General features: G+C 44.3%; 1 protein-coding gene across 2 annotated transcripts in view; it reads right to left on the bottom strand.

Annotated features, from left to right (window-relative positions):
- Positions 1-4,293: 4,293 nt before the first annotated feature.
- HINT2 (histidine triad nucleotide binding protein 2) overlaps positions 4,294-19,903 on the bottom strand; it is a 30,918-nt gene continuing 15,308 nt past the window's right edge. For both annotated transcript variants that reach the window (XM_075187382.1, XM_075187383.1), the window contains exons 2-6: positions 15,336-15,457; positions 6,122-6,262; positions 5,938-6,042; positions 4,993-5,065; positions 4,294-4,588 (exon numbers count right to left, since the gene is read on the bottom strand). In XM_075187382.1, coding sequence (XP_075043483.1) covers positions 4,497-4,588; positions 4,993-5,065; positions 5,938-6,042; positions 6,122-6,262; positions 15,336-15,457 — 533 coding nt within the window. In that variant the 3' untranslated portion in view covers positions 4,294-4,496. The remainder of the gene's footprint in view (positions 4,589-4,992; positions 5,066-5,937; positions 6,043-6,121; positions 6,263-15,335; positions 15,458-19,903) is intronic.

The raw sequence follows: 19,903 nt of genomic DNA, 5'->3' as shown, positions 1-19,903 counted from the left end.
TGTCATTACTGTCATCAGCAGCTGCCGACCTCTGATTAATCCTGGGCCACTCCCTGACAGCAGGCATCACATGCGGTATGCCCGTGGGCCACATGTGGTATGCCCGTGGGCCACATGCGGTATGCCCGTGGGCCACATGCGGTATGCCCGTGGGTCACATGCGGTATGCCCGTGGGCCACATGCGGTATGCCCGTGGGCCACATGCGGTATGCCCGTGGGTCACATGCGGTATGCCCGTGGGCCACATGCGGTATGCCCGTGGTTGATACACACTGCACACATCTGCTCAGAACTCTTCAGTGTGGGTACTATATATAGAAACCCAATTACCATGAGGGGGGAAGCTCTGTACTTTAAATAACATAGGCCGCCCCCCCCCCCCCCCATAAAGTCCTCCACCAGCCCCAGTTCTATACAGCGATATTCTTCGTGTAATCCGTGGACTCCATACGCTGAAATCGTGCAAATAAAACATAAACAGAAATCCATATATATATTATATATATATATTGGTGTAATGGGCCAGGTCCATCTATAGGTGCTGTAGAACTACATGGCCCAGCATTGGAAGAGCATATTGGCTCTTATCAGCAAAAACCGGCTTTCAGAGAATGCTGGAACTTGTAGTTCCACAAAAGCTGGAAGAGGGAGGCAACAAAAAACTGTCAAAATATTTCAGTATCACCTTCAGGTCTCCTCTCACCAAACTGCGCATTTTATATGAGCTCCGACAGATTAGGAGAAACTTTGGACTTAAAAATATCCCCTTATCTTGAGAAATGAAATAAGTGCCAGGGGCAAAATTGTTACCACTGACTAAGTGCTGAACTTTATATCACCACTAATATCCTACATAGCTTAGTGTCACCAGCAGATATGGACACCTTATATTCCAGGCCATCTACAGGGTCATTACTAATAAAGGATGGGACTAATACTGATTCCTACTCTACACCACTAATATCCTACATAGCTTAGTGTCACCAGCAGATATGTATACCTTACTGTGACAGGATGGACCGCCTATGCCACCCTGTCTGCTGTTGCTAGGAACCGGCTGGGCTTTCTTTGCCACTGTTCCCTTTCGTTATCCCAAATGCGCTCTCCTGCCGCAGTAGGAGGGGTTTACAAATGTTGCCACCACTGGATTCCTTTCCGGCATCCAGTACCGGGTTTCTTCTGGGTAATTGACGCTGCGAGTGTACCCCGTTACTGGTGTACCTGGGCTGGTACCCCTGACCTCTTACTATGGATCAGGGTTGCTGTGGATGGATCCCCCCTGGCCTATCACACTGACCAGAGCTGCTGGGTAGCGGCAGAGCAGTGGTACTGGATGCTGGGCTCAAACCACAGAGACAGCCGGGAACGGATTATATTTTGGGTCTAATCTGTAGGTCACAGGATTTTCAGCATGGAAGACATTTTCAAGCAGGTCTTTGAAGCAAGTGATGTTTATTTGCAGTCACACTGATTGAAGGTACCAGTGCTCAGGTCAGATAGAATCAGAAGAACAACTTTCAATAGAAGACAGTGCTTTTTAGACAGATTTGGATACAGCCTCTTAGGCTATTTTTAGATTCAGGATGCAATTTGTTTACCAAAACATGGATTTACATGCAATGCAAAACTAACAATATTTACACTTCTCAGTTATGTGCTAAAACTTGATGCTTGCATTATCTGAGATGCAGTCACGCCAGAGAGCCAGGCAGCTGCCTCCAGCTGGGTATACAGGCTAAACAGGTGTTTGTCAGTTTACCTAAAGACTTTCTTTACATTTCCTGCTATCTGCAAACAAACTTCCTCTAGCAATGTTACAAACACAAACAGTGACACTTACATACAAAATACATCCAAATGTAACACAATAAGTACATTTCAAATTATACATTGGTGCCTGCACCTCTCAGTGAAATACATTTCTGCAATAAATTATTTCTACATGATCCAGCCAGAAATAAGCTATTTATAAGTTATCCAGTCACAGGTATGTCATAATTCCATCATGTTTGGTATTTAAATGTGAAGGAGATTATGACCAGTTTATCGAAGGGGAGTTATGTCTCTGGGATATATCTGTGAGATATTACCAAAGGTCAAAACTTTTGGAATATTTGTGAGCAAACTAAAGTGCCACCCAGGGGATATCCCTGCCCCCCTATTAGCATTAACATGCCCCTGTGAAGATCGTCCCATTTCATTTGGCTTAAAAAAAATGTGATGGGAAGGGGCAAATTGTCAGTCTTTTGGGAAAATCAATCCACATTGATAAGCTGTCCATCTTCCTGGCCAATTTCCCATGGCTCAGATTATACAACTAATGTAAGTTATACTCTGAACTACCCCTTTTAGTTTAAGCAGCTTTGCTTGCGTATGTTATGTCAATTGTTTATTCATTATTTTTTTATATCTGAATGCTCTGTAGTTTTGTATATTAAATCTATAATTTATTATGTTGCGTCCTTGATACTCTAACGAATCCATTACCCTGTTAAGAAAGAGCTTGACCAAGTTAACCCTTTGAATGTCACTGTGTGATTTGTTGATACATTTGATTAACAAGCTTAGGGGCATATTCAATTGTTGGCGTTATAGCCAAAATTAACACGCCGCGCGCACTATTACCGTCATTATGGTACTTTTCTCGCTGGATTTCAGCTCTTGTCTCAGTCACTCTTATCTTATATCTCTTTCCTTTCTTCTGATCTCTGGGGACTGGACATTAACTCCCCAACTTGTCTCTTTCCTGTCTTGTCTAGTCCCACCGTCAGCTCACGCCTTCACTATCATTACAATTAAAGGCAGTTACCACAGTTAATTAGTTCCTACATAAATAATGTCCAGTGTATTCCCTATTTATTTGAATGAAATTAATATAATTTAAAAACATACTACAGTCCAAAAAATATTTTTAGAATGAAAGTGTAGCTGGATCACATATAAATAACTTGTATTGTATTGTATTGTATAAATATATTTAAATTATTAGCGGTCATGACTGTATATCATTGCAAATGTATTGATTTTGATACAGTGCTATATTTGTGTATTAGAAATGTACTGATTTCTGATGCAATAGGCATGTGTGGAGTAAACGTTTTTCTACAACTGTCTGGAGGCAGGCAATCTCATGTTCATTAGACCTTTTCATCTCAGTGACCAACATGTCTGTTTAGCCTGAAAGCACAGGGGGGGGGGGGGGGTAATTAGACTTGCTGTTAGGTTTTCTATGTCTAGAAGACAGGATGCAGGATATCACAAATTGGTGGGAATTTTGTTAAAGTTTAAATGTATATTGACCCCAAGTGTGTAGAATATATTACATCCTGATGTTAATCTTTGAATTAAATATTTCAGACTTTTTGGAGCCTGGTCGGAAAAAGGGGACTGGTTTACCCCCTGCTAGGTTGTGTCTCTAGAACTGTATAAAAAGGAGCTATGTTTGTCCATGTAGTATTATTATACCATCTGTAACTTCTGGAGATCACTAGTACCTTAAACTAGTGTATGTAACTGTCCTTATAAGGGCTACTTGAGCTAATAAAACATCACTGCTTCAAGATCCTGCTTTGATGACTACGTACCCTGCGGTAATTCCTGTGACCTACAATTCAGACCAATCTAGTGGTGGCAGCAGGCTCCTCCTACTGCGGTTAGAGGGGCGCAATTTGAGATAAAAAAAGGGGACGGTGGCAAGGCAAGCCCAGCCGGTCCCCAGCAGCACACGGACAGGGTGGCTAGGAGGTCCATCCTGTCACAGAAAGAATCAATCATTTTTTAATACTTCTGTCCTGTTCCTGTCCCCTCTGCCGCCATATTGAAGCCTTTGTCAGTAGTGACCCTTATGATGCGATAAGTAAAAAAAACATGCATTTGGGAACATTTTATTACAATTTGGTCATCATATTACTACCCTGTTACCCTTCACAGCCGCAGAGAGATTTATATCACGTTCCACTCTGAGCAGATATCTCTTACGAGGGTGTAAAGAGCTCAACAGATGGACCCTGGGGGCAATTAACAGGGACCCAGCACTACAGAAGCGGATTTCCTGTCTCCAATATTGTAATCTACCAGCCATTAAAGTGTATGCCTGACTCTAAACTGTAAATGGGAATTAGGCTAAATGTGGCTCTCCAGATGTAGAACTACAACTCCCAGCATGTGGATGATGGACTCTGGGGTTCTGGATACCACAAAGGCATAAAAAGAAAATAAATTGGTTAACAGCCTTAAACTAACACTGATGCAGCCAATAATTGTCCAGCAGACGTCCTGGAAGGAAAATCAGATTGAAATGTATCATATTGGACTTTATTCAGATATGTGTCATAATCAGCATCCAGATAACGTCAACATTATCCACATACACGGATTTATCACATGGAGAGATCATTAGAAGAGATTTATTGCCCGTATAACAAGTTACAGACGTCCACATAAAGGGGGTCTAGGCCTGGGGTGGTCACTGACTCCATGGAGCGTGTGGAAGACATTACCCTGGAGGCCACTTCATCTGCCGTCCACCAATCACGTGCAAGTGGAGGTGATAGACGGACTGCGCCCCCTGCTGGCCATCATTGATAACTGCAAAGTAGAAGGGCAAGGAGAGAGGATTATAATACATAGAGGCTACCACAAATCTATATCCATTTACATGTAACAAGTTCTACCAGCATTGACTCTTAATGAACCCCAAACACATATTACGAAACTAGGGGTGCTGTCACCAGTCTGTACAGCAGAGAGCGGTTATTCTATTAGTAACAAGGAGCCAGAAGGAATCTTCAGTAATAGATACTTTTAGAAACCACTGGAAATACAATATGGGATATACACATCTCCTGAAGGAGAAAACATGGCGGAGGGAGCTGGGACTATCCCTGTACAATAGTGGGAGCCATGTATTTACCCAGAATCTGCTACCTCCTGGGGAGAGAGATGATGTAATCTAGGGGAAGTCTGGAATGAGATCAGTAACCCAGACTCACCAATTCTGTACCCATCAACCAGACCCTCTTTCTGCGCCAAGCGGCTAGCAGTGAACAAGAGGTGACCCAGCAGCTGCAAGAAAATACAGGAAGAAGAAATAGAATTATAAACACCAGAATCTGAAGACCACTGAGGTGGCACCAACATAGATCTCCAACAGTGATCACTGATAATCCCACACTGAGGGACCAGGCGATCAGCGGATACTGCCAGGGTGTCCAACCGATAGCTCAGTACCACCTACTCTGTGCTCCACCGATAGATAGCTCAGTACCACCTACTCTGTGCTCCACCGATAGCTCAGTACCACCTACTCTGTGCTCCACTGATAGCTCAGTACCACCTACTCTGTGCTCCACTGATAGCTCAGTACCACCTACTCTGTGCTCCACTGATAGATAGCTCAGTACCACCTACTCTGTGCTCCACTGATAGCTCAGTACCACCTACTCTGTGCTCCACTGATAGATAGCTCAGTACCACCTACTCTGTGCTCCACTGATAGCTCAGTACCACCTACTCTGTGCTCCACTGATAGATAGCTCAGTACCACCTACTCTGTGCTCCACTGATAGCTCAGTACCACCTACTCTGTGCTCCACTGATAGCTCAGTACCACCTACTCTGTGCTCCACTGATAGCTCAGTACCACCTACTCTGTGCTCCACTGATAGATAGCTCAGTACCACCTACTCTGTGCTCCACTGATAGCTCAGTACCACCTACTCTGTGCTCCACTGATAGATAGCTCAGTACCACCTACTCTGTGCTCCACTGATAGCTCAGTACCACCTACTCTGTGCTCCACTGATAGATAGCTCAGTACCACCTACTCTGTGCGCCACTGATAGCTCAGTACCACCTACTCCTGTGCTCATAGACAGCTGGGGGTGCCAAGGATGATAATGTTAGGGGGTAGTAGCTTCGAGGGTCTGTCCAGTTACCTCAGTATCTCCAGCTGTCACCTGACTTATTCTGGTGATTGGGGTCTTGGGAATGACAAGAAAGTGAATGGGAGCCTGTGGAGCCACATCACGGAAAGCCAAACACTGAAAAAGAGATCAGGTGTGAGAGGGGTCAGGTGACTGCTGTGTTTATGGTGGTGGGGCCACAGTCTGCAATCTATACCTGGTCATCTTCGTAGATGATATCTGCTGGCAGAGACTTGTCGATGATCTTGGAGAAAATGGTGGAAGATTTACTGTGTGCCGCCTGCCGTGCTCTCTGCACTTCATCACTGTGAATCCCATCACTAGAACAGTACGGTCGCTGACCAAGAAGAAAAGATCCACTCATGAGACACTCAGCATTGTGCATGGAGCTGTATATCATCATCATCATCATCACCATTTATAAATACAGAGACATAAATGTATCACAGGATTCATACCGCAGGACTGTAACCGAGCTTCTATAACAGTGTAATATTCACCTTTCAGAACCCCAACAAACCTCTCATGTGATTATTGCCCCACAAGATGACATTTCAGGGCACAGACTTATGATGGGGGGGTCTCGCATCACTGGGGTGTGGTTTAGTCAGAAGGGATGTAAAATAGCAGCAAGAACAGGGTGACCCTGTGTGTCCGTACAGTTTATCTGGAGGGATAATATGGTTTTACAGTACACACAGTACACACCTCTAAACTAGGCACAATTCAGGAGTAAGCTTATTTCTTCCTTCACTCTGTAGAGTAGAGTTGGCCAACCAGTCAGAGACTGAGAGACAAAAATATCAATCAAGGCCTCAGACCTCCCACCGCGCCCCTCGGACCTCCCACCGCGCCCCTCAGACCCCTATCCCTATCCCCCTACATGGAGCACCCGGTGCTGGGAGCCAAATCTACAAAGAGCCACATGCGGCTGCAGAGAGATGTATTTATGACACTGACGTGGAGCTCATCTAGCTGAAGATGACCAATAGTTGTTTTTAATTCTCTGATCAGCTGATCAATTAGCACAGGTGCAGATACTTTGTGTTCATCCCACCTATATCTTAGCATTCAGTCTAAGGGGGAACGTGTTTGGGGTTTCCTACATTAAGGGCTGATTCAATCAAAATAAAGCAAAAAAAGGAGTAACTTTGCATTTTGGCAAAACCATGTTGCATTGGAGGGAGGTAAATGTAAAATGTGGGGACAGATTTATAGGTGGGGTAGGACATGTCCTAGATCATCTTTAAATTTCAGTGTAAAAATAAAGCTATCTAGTATTTGTATGTTACATGAAAAAACAGCCAGTATTTATCTTATGTGCAAAATAATAAACTAATTTGCACCCCTTGCATGTAACATGGTTTGTCCCAGAGAACATTTACTCCTTTTTTTTTGCCTTACTTTCCTTAATGACTCTGACCCTGAGTGTGATTCTCACAAAGTGTTAGGAAAATGCACAAACAACACTGAGGAACAAACATTGAACATCTGAAGACATCCAGAAATAATCTACTGAACCTGACTCTGCTCTTCTCCAACCACACAGGACAATGTAACTAGTTATTATTTTGTTTATTTTCCTTTTCTCTCTGCATTTCTTAAGTGTATTTGCCTTTGTTTCTTGCCCTTTACTTTTAAGTCCCAAGGTTTAACAAATTGCTGTAATGAACGGAGTGGTAGGATTTCTTGTGGTAACCTAGATTGGCACAGGCCGACCAGGGGAGCTGAGTCTAAGAGATTCCCTGAAATTCACCAAGAGCCACCGCAACGCGGGATAGGCTCAGCTGCCAAGAACCCGCAGCTCGCAGTCCCCTGACCAGCCACTAGGTGTAGCACACGATACTGAAGAAACACCGATACCAATAAGAGTAACTGAGTCTGAATAGGTACACGAATGGTTAATAAGGTTCTGGTGGCAGGTGGAGTGTCAGAATAAGCCGGGGTCTGGTGCACAGGCAGACAATGAGGTACAGAGTCAGGAGGCAGATGGAGTGTCAGGACGGAGCCAGAGTCTGCTACACAAGCGGTCAATGAACAGGATAACAACTCGGGGAGCGAGAGCACAGGAACCGAACAAGGACCATGAGTCAGACAAGCTGAGACACCTGTTGCTCTGACACTGCTGCAGTCTCAGAGTGAGGTTTATATACTCTGCAGAAAGACTATGCCGCCTCCCAGCCACGATCATGTGACCACCCCCCGAAGCGGGGAGATCTAAACAGTGACAGAGGAAATCAGCAGCACAGGAGTGTGAAGCAGGTATGTTTTGGGACAATTGCTTTTCTTTGTAAGGCTGGGTACACACTATACACAACTTCTCCCGATGCAATATTATCGATTTTACCAGCGATAAAAAAAAAATGAAAAAAAATATATATATATAGAGTCCCGATCAGCAGCCGATTCATGTGTACACACTAAACCACTTACATGATTTACCTTCAGATCTGTGCTCTTCATCTGTCATAACCATTGGCTGAAAAGAACAAGACTCTGCACACTGTATGGAGATCCTGATTGTGAGTGTGTACTCACTGCAGGATTGGAACGACATTGTTCCATCTTTGAACAAGATTTTTAGTTCAGTTTAAAAATAAAATGAAACAATACGATGAACTTTGAAACGATATCTGGTCACCGTTGAAGCGTACACACTAATGTGAGATCGGGTTGAAAGGTTGTTTATCGTGTGATTGGTCCGATAAGCGGTTGAAAACCCTGTAGTGTGTACCCAGCGTTACCTTTCATGGCATTATATTTATCTCTATAGTCTGTCACCCTCCCTGCAAAACCCACCTTTGTCCTCATTGCCCACTCACCACTCCACTCCCTTCTAATTAACAGTAATTATTTTTTTTTTCCTATTTATATTCATTAACTTTAATATCCTCACCCTGTTGCCAGAAAATAGTAGGTCACACAGCTTACAATTTTCTCTCTCTCTCTTTCTGATTCTATTAGCTGCCGATATATCACCATATCCAGGATCCTGACCCAATCCCCCAAATCCCCCAAATCCCCCATACTGTAACGGCTAGAACGGAAGACAGAGGTCTTCACCTATAGCAGCCACGTTTCCTGTAGAGTCCTCTATGCTCACAGGTACTAAGCTCTAGCGTAGTGGAAGATTACATACTATACCGCAGCTGGTAAACTGGAGGCAGTAACCAAGATAGGAGCGGATTGTCTGAACAGGCCGGGTCAAGGGTCTGAGGCAGACAGAGAGGTTAGGTACAGGCCAAAGGCTCAGGGCTGCAGTGAATAAGCAAGTCCAGTATTCAAGCAAAGGTCGGGGCTACAGGCAGTCAGGCAAGGTCCAAAGTTTAGGCAGGGTCACAACAGGAGATCAATCAAAAGATCAGAAGACAAAATAGCAGGTCAGCAAAACACAGGTACTGAATGCTATAACCAGCAGGGAGGCTAAGCCCTGTCTGGGCCACAGTGGTAAATGAGAGGAGCGTCCCTGCTGTTACCCTGGTGACAACCGGTTCATGTGGGAGGAAATGATGTCCCAGTCGTCATGTCGACAGCCGGGGCACCAGCAGAGAACGAGCCGCGGCGGTCTTCAGTGAAATCGCAGCTCTTGAACACATGCATTTATATCTTATCAAGAACACTACAGAAATCCAGCAAACCACAAACACATCACCTCTCATCTCTTCCAAAGTCCTTTACACGTGCCCTATGGAACACACGCTCTGTTTGTAACAAACCTTACTTCATACATGATCTTTTCCCCTCAAACATGCTCAACCTTCTGGCAATAACAGAAACATGGCTCATGCAATCAGACACTGCCTCACCTGCAGCCCTGTCACATGGTGGTCTCCATCTCACCCACACCCCCAGACCAGGAGGCAGACAAGGAGGTGGGGTTGGACTACTTCTCTCCCCACAGTGCACGTTCACAGTTCTACCAAATGTCCCATCACTCACGTTCACATCTTTTGAAGTACATGCTGTTAGGATTTTTAACCCATTCTCTATGTGTGTTGCTGTGATCTATCGCCCCCCTGGTCCACACCAACACTTTCTTGAACACTTCTCTGCATGGCTCCCTCAATTCTTATCTACTGATATCCCCACCATCATCATGGGTGATTTCAACATCTCTATTTTTAATCCATGCAACTACTTTCTCTAACCTCCTCCCTCGAACCTTTCCCAGAGGATTGAATCCGCTACTCAGGACGGCCATTGCCTTGATCTTGTTTTCTCTAGACTATGCTCAGTTTCTGTTTTCCTTAACACTCCTTTCCCCCTCTCGGATCATCACCTTGTCAGCTACAAGCTCTCCCCTAGTACTTTAACCTCTCTGCTGTCAAACTCTTACCAGCCTCCTCTACCCACAGAAATCTTGATTCTATTAGTTTCAGCAGTTAGCCACCTCTCTTCAACACCTTCTCTGCTCAATTTTCACCAAACCATAGCAACTCCCCTTGATCAAGTGGATCCAGGTACTCTTCATACTCTGCGACAACTTCGATGTCAGCCGAGGCAAATTAAAAGAAATTACATCTTCAAAAAGTTTCTCACAAAGCAGAACGTCAGTGGTGTAAATCTTGTACCTCTAATGATTTTTACACATATACCGCTTTCTACCACTCCTATCGAAATGATCTGGATAGTGCAAAACAAATATACTTCCAATCTCTCATCTATGGTCAGGCTTCTAACCCCAAAAGCCTTTTCAACACATTTAAATCTCTCCTCATCCCCACCCCAAAACCTCTGAGTACTATCAGTGCCCAGGATCTTGCTTCCTACTTCAAGGACAAGATTGATAAGATCCTACTTGAAATGGTATCTTCTTTATCGTCAAATAATTGTCTCAATTCTTTACTTGCACCCTTCTCGTTGCTTGATCTCACAAATGAAGATAAAGCATCTTCCTACTCTACCTTCTGTCCCTTTGATGCAGGGCCGGTGCTAGGGTCCACGGCGCCCCCCTCCACCCCCGCAAAAATCCCCCCCCCCCGAAAAAAAATCGCCGCCCTCCTCCCTCCTCTCCTTACCTTGTCTCACCACCGCCGCCTCTCTGCTCCGTCTCCTCCCCTCCACTCACTGACACTAGTAAGTGGAGGGGAGGAGACAGAGCAGAGAGGCGGCGGTGGTGACAAAATAGCCTCTTCCCCCCCTCCCCGTCCATCTGATGCTGTGCGGCGGCCGTGACAGGTATGGTCAGCGGTCGCCGCACAGTTTTAAAGTATTTTAGAATACTGTGGCGCCCTCCAGAGCCCGGCGCCCTAGGCAAGTGCCTAACCCTGCCTAATGGGAGCGCCGGGCCTGCTTTGATGCCATACCCTCACAAATCAGTAGATCCCAATTTCCTGTGCTCATTCCAACTTCATCTAAAATCTGTAATCTCTCTCTCTCCTGGCATATTTCGGTCATTATTCAAGCACACACTGATTACTCCTATCTGAAAAAACTAAAGTCTCTCACAAATTAACATCCCATCTCTCAGCTCCCGTGTCCCTCCAAGCTCCTTGAGAGACTTACCTACACTCGCCTCAGACACTTTCTTTCCTCACAGAACCTATTGGATATTTTTCAGTTAGGTTTTCGTTTGCAACACTCCACAGTGGCTGCACTAAGGTTCTTAATGATTTGATCACTGCTCAATCTAAAGGCAATTACTGTCTTCTAGTTCTCCTGGATCTCTCGGCTGCATTTGACACTGTTGACCACTCTCTCCTCATGCAAACGCTACAATCCCTAGGTCTTGAAGGCACTGTCCTATCCTGGTTCTCATCCTACCTATCTAATCACTATTTCAGTGTTAATTTCTCTGAATCCACCTCCGCTTCCTTTATCAGTTGGAGACCACAAGGCTCAGTCCTAGGTCCTCTGCTGTTCTCCATCTACATCACTTCTCTTGGAAAACTAATAAGTTCCTTTAGATTTCAGTATCATCTCTATGCGGATGATACACAAATTTATCTATCCTCTCCTGATCTTTCACCACCAGTGTTGGCCGTTACTGACTGTCTTTTTGCCATTTCATGTTCTCTCAATACAGCAAATAATCTTTCAAAACAAGCCAATAATATTCCCATCCGTCTCTCATCCACTCTCATCACTTCCTCCCATTCCCGGTTACAGGATTTTTTTCCGGGCTGCACCCACTTTGTGGAATTCCCTCCCTCACACAATAAGACTTTCCTCTAGTCTTCAGACCTTCAAGCGTTCACTGAAAACCCACCTCTTCAGACAAGCTTATAATATTCCTCAACTACCATCTTAATCTAGGTTACAATATTACCAACCTCTACACAGCTAACACAAGAGGTCTAATTAACATGAGATTACCTGCGTTCGAACAGTAACAGAAAACAAAGCCAAATTTCCTCTCCTAGCCCTGTCTCAGCAATAAATACATTTCCTTCACAAACAAGGCTATTGCCTTAGAAATCAATATATGAATATGAAAATAAAAACATTTATACGAGAGTTTGATTTGAAAAAAAATGACAATGTATATTCTGTAACAATGACATAATGTATATTCTGTAACAATGACATAATGTATATTCTGTAACAATGACATTTTATTGTGGCAGGAACTGAATTGCAATCACTTTTTTTTTATTTTAAAATTATTTATTTTTGAGTGGTCAAAAAGATAAACCTATAGATAGAGCAGGGAGACATGAAGGTGGAATCTATCCATTTCTCCTCTGGTAAACGATAGTCCCCACCTCCCTCGTATATATGTATTTAAGCCGGGTACCGGCCCCACCTTGTGGGACAATATTCCTGATCAGATTTAGTAATGTTTCTCATTTCCCTCTCGGACTTGTCTGTTCCCTGACCCCTATACCTGCATCTGCTCCGTGTCTTGGTTGGTGCTGGAATTAGTTGTACCGCATTATAGAGTACGCTGCAGAGTTATCTAGAAATGATCATTCAGTGCATTAACTGTTTGTGTCTGGGGAGTATTGGAATAAGTGTCAGTATACAGTGGAAGGTGTTGGAGAGCTCACAGTCCAAACTCTCCAATATTGAACGGGATACATCAGATTAATGTTACCTGAGAGGTGACAATGGGATGACGGAAGGAGAAAGTGATGCTTGTCACACAAAGGAGTATTCCTATATATGTCTCTCTCTGATGCTCCGCTGATGGAGGGTGTATTGCGGGGGAGGGGGGAGATGTAGGCTTTAAGGAACATGTGATCACTTATTGTGAATTGCTGTAGTTTTTAGCCATTCAAATGCATCTGCAATAGACTGTATGAGGACAGTTTTACTTAGGTGTCATTGCAGTTTACCCCACAACACCTCACTATACATTTATGCTTGAATTAAAGTTTTGATTTTCAAATATGTGTTAGATTTGTTAATAGCGGAGTCCACTTACTTATTTTTCCAGCCTTAATTACTGTAACTTCCTCCACACCGGCTCCTCCCATGGTCAATCCATCCTGAATGCTGCAGCTAGACTAATCTTCCTCTCCCCCTGCTCCTCATCCACTTCTACTTTCTGTAAATCCCTCCATTATCTAGAAAAATAGGTTTAAACTGCTCACACTCACCTACCAGGCACTCACCAATGTCTCCTTTCTATATAACTCTGACCTCGTTACGAGATACACCCCAGCTCGACCACTTCACCTCTGACCTTCAACTCTCTTTCTCCTCATTACCTCCTGGCGTGCTGCTCTCCTTCTATACCTCATTCTACCAGACTCTCCTGCAACCTTCAAACGATCCCTCAAAACTCCGCTCTTCATGCTTGATGACCCTACCTAGTAAACCCTCCCATCCACTCCTTCATCCGTTCACCACAGACACTCTTGCCCCATTTGCACCTATTGTCTCTCATTATCACCTCACTCAAAAATATAAGGCAGGGTCCTCTCCTCATGTCTGTTTCCTTGTACGACTCTGTTCTTATGTCTTAGGCTACATCCTCCCCTACTGTATACTATTATTGCTGGCTCATGCCCATCCATGGAGGCGTTATTATGCTTATATTCCTGCCACTGTATCTGTCATTATATTATACTCATGTTTCTCATCTCTGTAAGAGGACTGCCTGGCACTACGGTATAGGTGTTGCTGTGATGAAACCAATTTGTTAACACTGTAACCATCCTGTCCCTCGTTTCTCCCATAATGTGGATTATAACATGTACTTTTTATAGCCCTTGTTTTTGTTCCCCAGCTGAACAGAGCACATCTGCGGTGTCTAATTACATGTGGGTAAGTGGACATTGTAGCCATGTCTAGATAAGAGACTTCTTCATTCCATGTTACCCATTGTAAAAATATGTTGGTTGCTAATTCAGTGATGCTGTTATACATTGTTCTCAAATTGAAGGCAGGTGGGTTATGGGTAAAGATTAGTTGGTGTCCAGGATACAGGTGAGGGGGCTGAAGCTGCATTTATTCTCCCCCTCCTTTCTCTAAAGAAAGCATGGAACAGCTGGGGACCCTGTGACATCACAAAGTAGTCTAAGGGGTTCATTTCAGGAGGTGTTAACTGTTATCTGATATTTGGAGGTGGGGAAGGCCAATTAGTATCCATTGTCCTCCACAGGACTGCCTGAGACATTCTGTCTGGGAAACCGCATGGGAGCCACTGTGGAATAACAGCTCATCTCCTGGAGTTTGCCCAGGGAGGGGAAAACACTGTTGAAATTTGACCCTAGATAAAAGGAGCCACTCCAGGGGGAGGGGGGAGTGAGGTGCATTCTGAGAATTGATGGCTGGGAGCTGCAGGGTGGCTGGTTTTTTGAGTTGCCGCCCTCTACCAGTGAAATACATCTGCAGATCCATGGGTCGTCAAGTCCAGACAGCCAGGTGACTGTAACTCCTTAAGTCATACTTGCTAACTCTCCCGGAATGTCCGGAAGACTCCCGAAATTCGGTCGGTCTCACTCACTCCCGGAAGAGCAGGCAAGTCTCCAGCATCCCGCAACTGCCTAGAGGTGAATCATGTCATTTTGGCCCCGCCCCCCGTGACAAAACTGCATTTTCCTTGCGCGGGCATGGCCAAAATTATGCGATTGGACTCGCCCCTCTCCCGAACTACACTTGCCGAAAGTAGGCAAGTATACCTTAAGCTAGTGGGGTAAGGGACATATAATGTGGTGAACCTGACTTTTATTTATTTGCTGTGTGTATATAATATTCTAGTGATTGTTTTTATTACAATAAATCTATTGTTTTACTTTCTAACTGCATTTGTGAGTGACTATTTGAACCTTAGAAGGTACTAGGTAGGCTTCCCTGGCATAGTAAGGCATCCCCGGGTGGTCAGCCAGCGCGAAGTGGGTAGAATTAGGCCAGAAAACCCGGTATCCTCACATGCACCTTATAAATAATGATGATGAGAGATGCTTCATGTACAAAAGGTTTCAGCAGAGTATTATGCTATTTTAATTTTATCTTGACCCTACCTGTTGCTGAGTCCATTTCTGATCCAATCCCTCTGCTGACACCATGGAGAAGCGAAATGTTCCCATGCATCTCACAGCGAGACCAGTGTACAAGACCCGCAGTACCGGAAGCCCAGGCATCACTAGAAGAGACAGAAGATCAGACCAGGCATCACTAGAAGAGACAGAAGATCAGACCAGGCATCACTAGAAGAGACAGAAGATCAGACCAGACATTACTGAAAGAGACAGAAGATCAGACCAGGCATCACTAGAAGAGACAGAAGATCAGACCAGACATTACTGAAAGAGACAGAAGATCAGACCAGGCATCACTAGAAGAGACAGAAGATCAGACCAGACATTACTGAAAGAGACAGAAGATCAGACCAGGCATCACTATAAGAGGCAGAAGATCAGACCAGACATCACTAGAAGAGACAGAAGATCAGACCAGACATTAGTAGAGAACAGAGCCCAGGCATCAATCCAGGCATTACAAGAGAACACTGATCCCAGACATCACTAGAAGAGACAGAAGATCAGACCAGACATTACTAGAGAACAGAGCCCAGGCATCACTATAAGAGGCAGAAGATCAGACCAGACATCACTAGAAGAGACAGAAGATAAGATCAGGCATTACTAGAGAACACAGAGCACATGCATCACTGGAAGAGACAGAAGATCAGACCAGGCATTACTAGAAGAGACAGAAGATCAGACCAGACATCACTAGAAGAGACAGAAGATCAGACCAGGCATTACTAGAGAACACAGAGCACATGCATCACTGGAAGAGACAGAAGATCAGACCAGGCATTACTAGAAGAGACAGAAGATCAGACCAGACATTACTAGAAGAGACAGAAGATCAGACCAGACATCACTAGAAGAGACAGAATATAAGATCAGGCAATACTAGAGAACACAGAGCACATGCATCACTGGAAGAGACAGAAGATCAGACCAGGCATTACTAGAAGAGACCGAAGATCAGACCAGACATTACTAGAAGAGACAGAAGATCAGACCAGACATTCGTAGAGAACAGAGCCCAGGCATCACTTCAGGCATTACAAGAGAACACTGATCCTAGACATCACTAGAAGAGACAGAAGATCAGATCAGGCATTACTGGAAAACACTGAGCCTAGACATCACTGGAAAAAACAGAAGATCTGATCAGACATTACTAGAAGAGACAGAAGAATAGACTAGGCATTACTAGAAGAGTCTCAATAATATACCAGACATTACTGTAAGAGACAGAAGATCAGACCAGACATCACTAGAAGAGACAGAAGATCAGACCAGACATCACTAGAAGAGACAGAAGATCAGACCAGGCATTACTAGAAGAGACAGAAGATCAGACCAGACATCACTAGAAGAGACAGAAGATCAGACCAGACATTACTAGAAGAGACAGAAGATCAGACCAGACATTAGTAGAGAACAGAGCCCAGGCATCACTTCAGGCATTACAAGAGAACACTGATCCCAGACATCACTAGAAGAGACAGAAGATCAGATCAGGCATTACTGGAAAACACTGAGCCTAGACATCACTGGAAAAAACAGAAGATCTGATCAGACATTACTAGAAGAGACAGAAGAATAGACTAGGCATTACTAGAAGAGTCTCAATAATATACCAGACATTACTGTAAGAGACAGAAGATCAGACCAGACATCACTAGAAGAGACAGAAGATCAGACCAGGCATTACTGGAGAACTCAGACAGGAAGGTGCATATAGTAAATAATTGTTACACAAACAGCAGGTCATCAGCAGTGACCTGGACAAGAAGTCACATAGCAGAATTTAGGTCCAGCCATAAATCCTAGTGAGTATCCCACCACCTGTGCACTGGGCCAGCATGGTGTCACATGGATTATATAGGAAATGGATCCCCTGTGTACATAGACACAGGCACAGAGAGCCTGCAGGGCAGATGCTTAGACAAACACTGGAGGACGATACTGTAATTATCTATCTCAGGGTTGTCCAACCCTCGGCCCGCGGGCCGCATGCGGCCCAGCACGCCTGTAAATGTGGCCCAGAAGGAGTTTTGGTTGTGGCAAGGGGGCAGCACTGTTAATGGAAAAAAAAATCCTGCAAAAAAAAGAAAAGAAAATACTTACCTTGCGGTCATGTCAGCTGGTACTCCGGCTCCCTCCCTTGTCTCCTCCTCCGTGCGGTGCTCGCAGTGAATGTCGGGCGTGATGTCATCACGCCCAACATCCATTGCGGAGCGCAGCACAGAGGAGTCACCCACATGAGAAGAACAATCAGCAGCACAGAATTGGAGAAGAGAAGAGGACAGGAGAACAAGCCGATTAAAAGGTAAGTTGAGGGGGATTTTTTTTTTAATTATTTCAAGGGACGCTGACCAGTGAATAAAAGTCACCTGGTCCTGGAGCATCTGGGACCTTATATCCCTGCTACATACTTCTACTTGTATAACTAATGGGGCATTATATATTATTCTCTTTGGCCCATTATAAGTCGTTATCCCTTAACTAACATAGTGGTGTAATTAGCAAAACAGGACACAATTTGGGGTCACAGTGGTGTATATGTCAGGTACCGCAGGCCTGGTCAGGGCACCCTGATATACAATGCCTGGCTTAAATGTACTTTATTGATATTGCATCGAAACAATACAAAAAGTGATTATAGTATAATAACTAGAGAGGATTTTTTTGAACAGGGCGATTGAAAGGTAAGTATAGGGGGATTTGAAAAAGAAGTTTTATATATATATATATATATATATATATATATATATATATATATATATATATATATATATGTATATACACACATATATATCACTTTTTTTCTCATATATATATATATATATATATATATATATATATATATATATATATATATATATATGTATGTTAACTATGTTTTCTATGGTTTTTTGGATGATCAGCTATCATAATTGTTAGTGTATCTTATGTGCGGCCCAAACCAACTCGTCGTCTTCCAATGTGGCCCAGGGAAGCTACAAGGTTGGACACCCCGGATCTATCTAATGTCCCATTATGAAAGGATGGCAGATGTTGTAGTGTTGTATAATAGTGTCCGATATTCAAAATTCATTTTAGTCAAAATCTCCAGTCACTGATAAACAGACCAGGAGAAAGTTCCTGGTTTAATAAACACTACAAGCATTGGTTTACTGTCCCGTGTAAATAGATTAATTTATCGGTGTGTAAAGAAATCCTGGAAAACTGGCTGCTGATGGTGCTTCAAGATTAGCCTCAAACCTTGGTTTATGTCACTGGTAGAAATCCTAAAGTTGACATACGTTCTCATGGAAGAGAGAAGTGTTCAGTAAAGACTTGGGTACTTGGGGATGGCTACTGTGAGAGAATGGACCTCCTATGCCACCCTGTCTGCTGTGTTGGGGACCACCTGGGCTTGCCTTGCCACTGTCCGCTTTCTTTCTCCCAAATGCACTCCTGTCCCGGTGGGAGAGAGACATACTTCCGGTCCTGAACCTCAGAGCCTAGAGCTCATTGTGGCCCCAGCGACTTTCTTCCGGTGGGGGCGTGGCGAGTCAGTGCAGAAACAGACTGCCAGAATCTTCAACTCCGACTCAAGAAAAGTTGGTACCGAGACTATCAGCAGGTTAGGCACTCTTCTCGGAGACCTAAGCTTGTCTTCAGGTCAATATAGGGGCCTCATAATATCGCTGTCTCTGCACCCTTCCCCTCTTTACATATCGGGCTCCACAGAGGGGGATCTACAATCCCCTACCCATAACCTACTTAACCTCCTCACAGAATACCTCAGTGCTGGGCTGGGATTAATGTACAGAATAACCCGCTGTCCACATAATGTGCCTATAATCTAATTGTGACTGGATGGACGTCCTATGCCACCCTGTCTGTTGCTGCTGGGAACTGGCTGGGCTTACTTTACCACCATTCCCTTTCTTTATCCCAAATGTGCCCTCTAACTGCAGTAGGAGGATCTTACAATGCTGCCACCACTGGACTCCTTAACAGCATCCAGAACCACGTTCCTTCTGGGTAACTGTCACTGCAAGTGTACCCCGTTACTGGTACAGCTGGGCTGGTACCCCTGACCGCTTACTATGGATCAGGGTGCTGTAGATGAATCCCCCCTGGTCTATCCAGGGCTGCCAAGAGGAATTCAGTGCCCCGGTACAACAATTTCATGGGGCCCCCCTTGTAGTTGAGCACGTGAAAAAAATTTGCAGAAAGCTTGCTGTTTCTCTGGTCATACTAGTGGGCGTGGGTATGCATCATTGCGTTGTGGCTAGCAGGTCAAAAGTGCTAGCCCACCTTCCTACACAAAAAAAAAAAAACAACTGCATTGTTGTGTACACTGACACAAGGGTGCAGTACCCGCTTGCCGGAGCGTGACATATGTCCCAGCACTCCTGACTTTGAGGACATCTAGCACCATAGTGTAATATAGAAAGAATGCAGTGTGCACATAAACAGTTAACAGTCTTAGCCTGCCATTTGCATTGGGCAGAACACTCACCAAAAATCTGGATTGTCCCACTAGAATCACAACATTTCACAGACTGTCCTACCTG

Source organism: Mixophyes fleayi, chromosome 1 (assembly GCF_038048845.1).
Source record: "Mixophyes fleayi isolate aMixFle1 chromosome 1, aMixFle1.hap1, whole genome shotgun sequence".
Classification (NCBI taxonomy): domain Eukaryota; kingdom Metazoa; phylum Chordata; class Amphibia; order Anura; family Limnodynastidae; genus Mixophyes; species Mixophyes fleayi.
The sequence above is the reverse complement of the archived record's forward strand: the minus strand, read 5'-3'. Positions and strand labels throughout refer to the sequence as shown.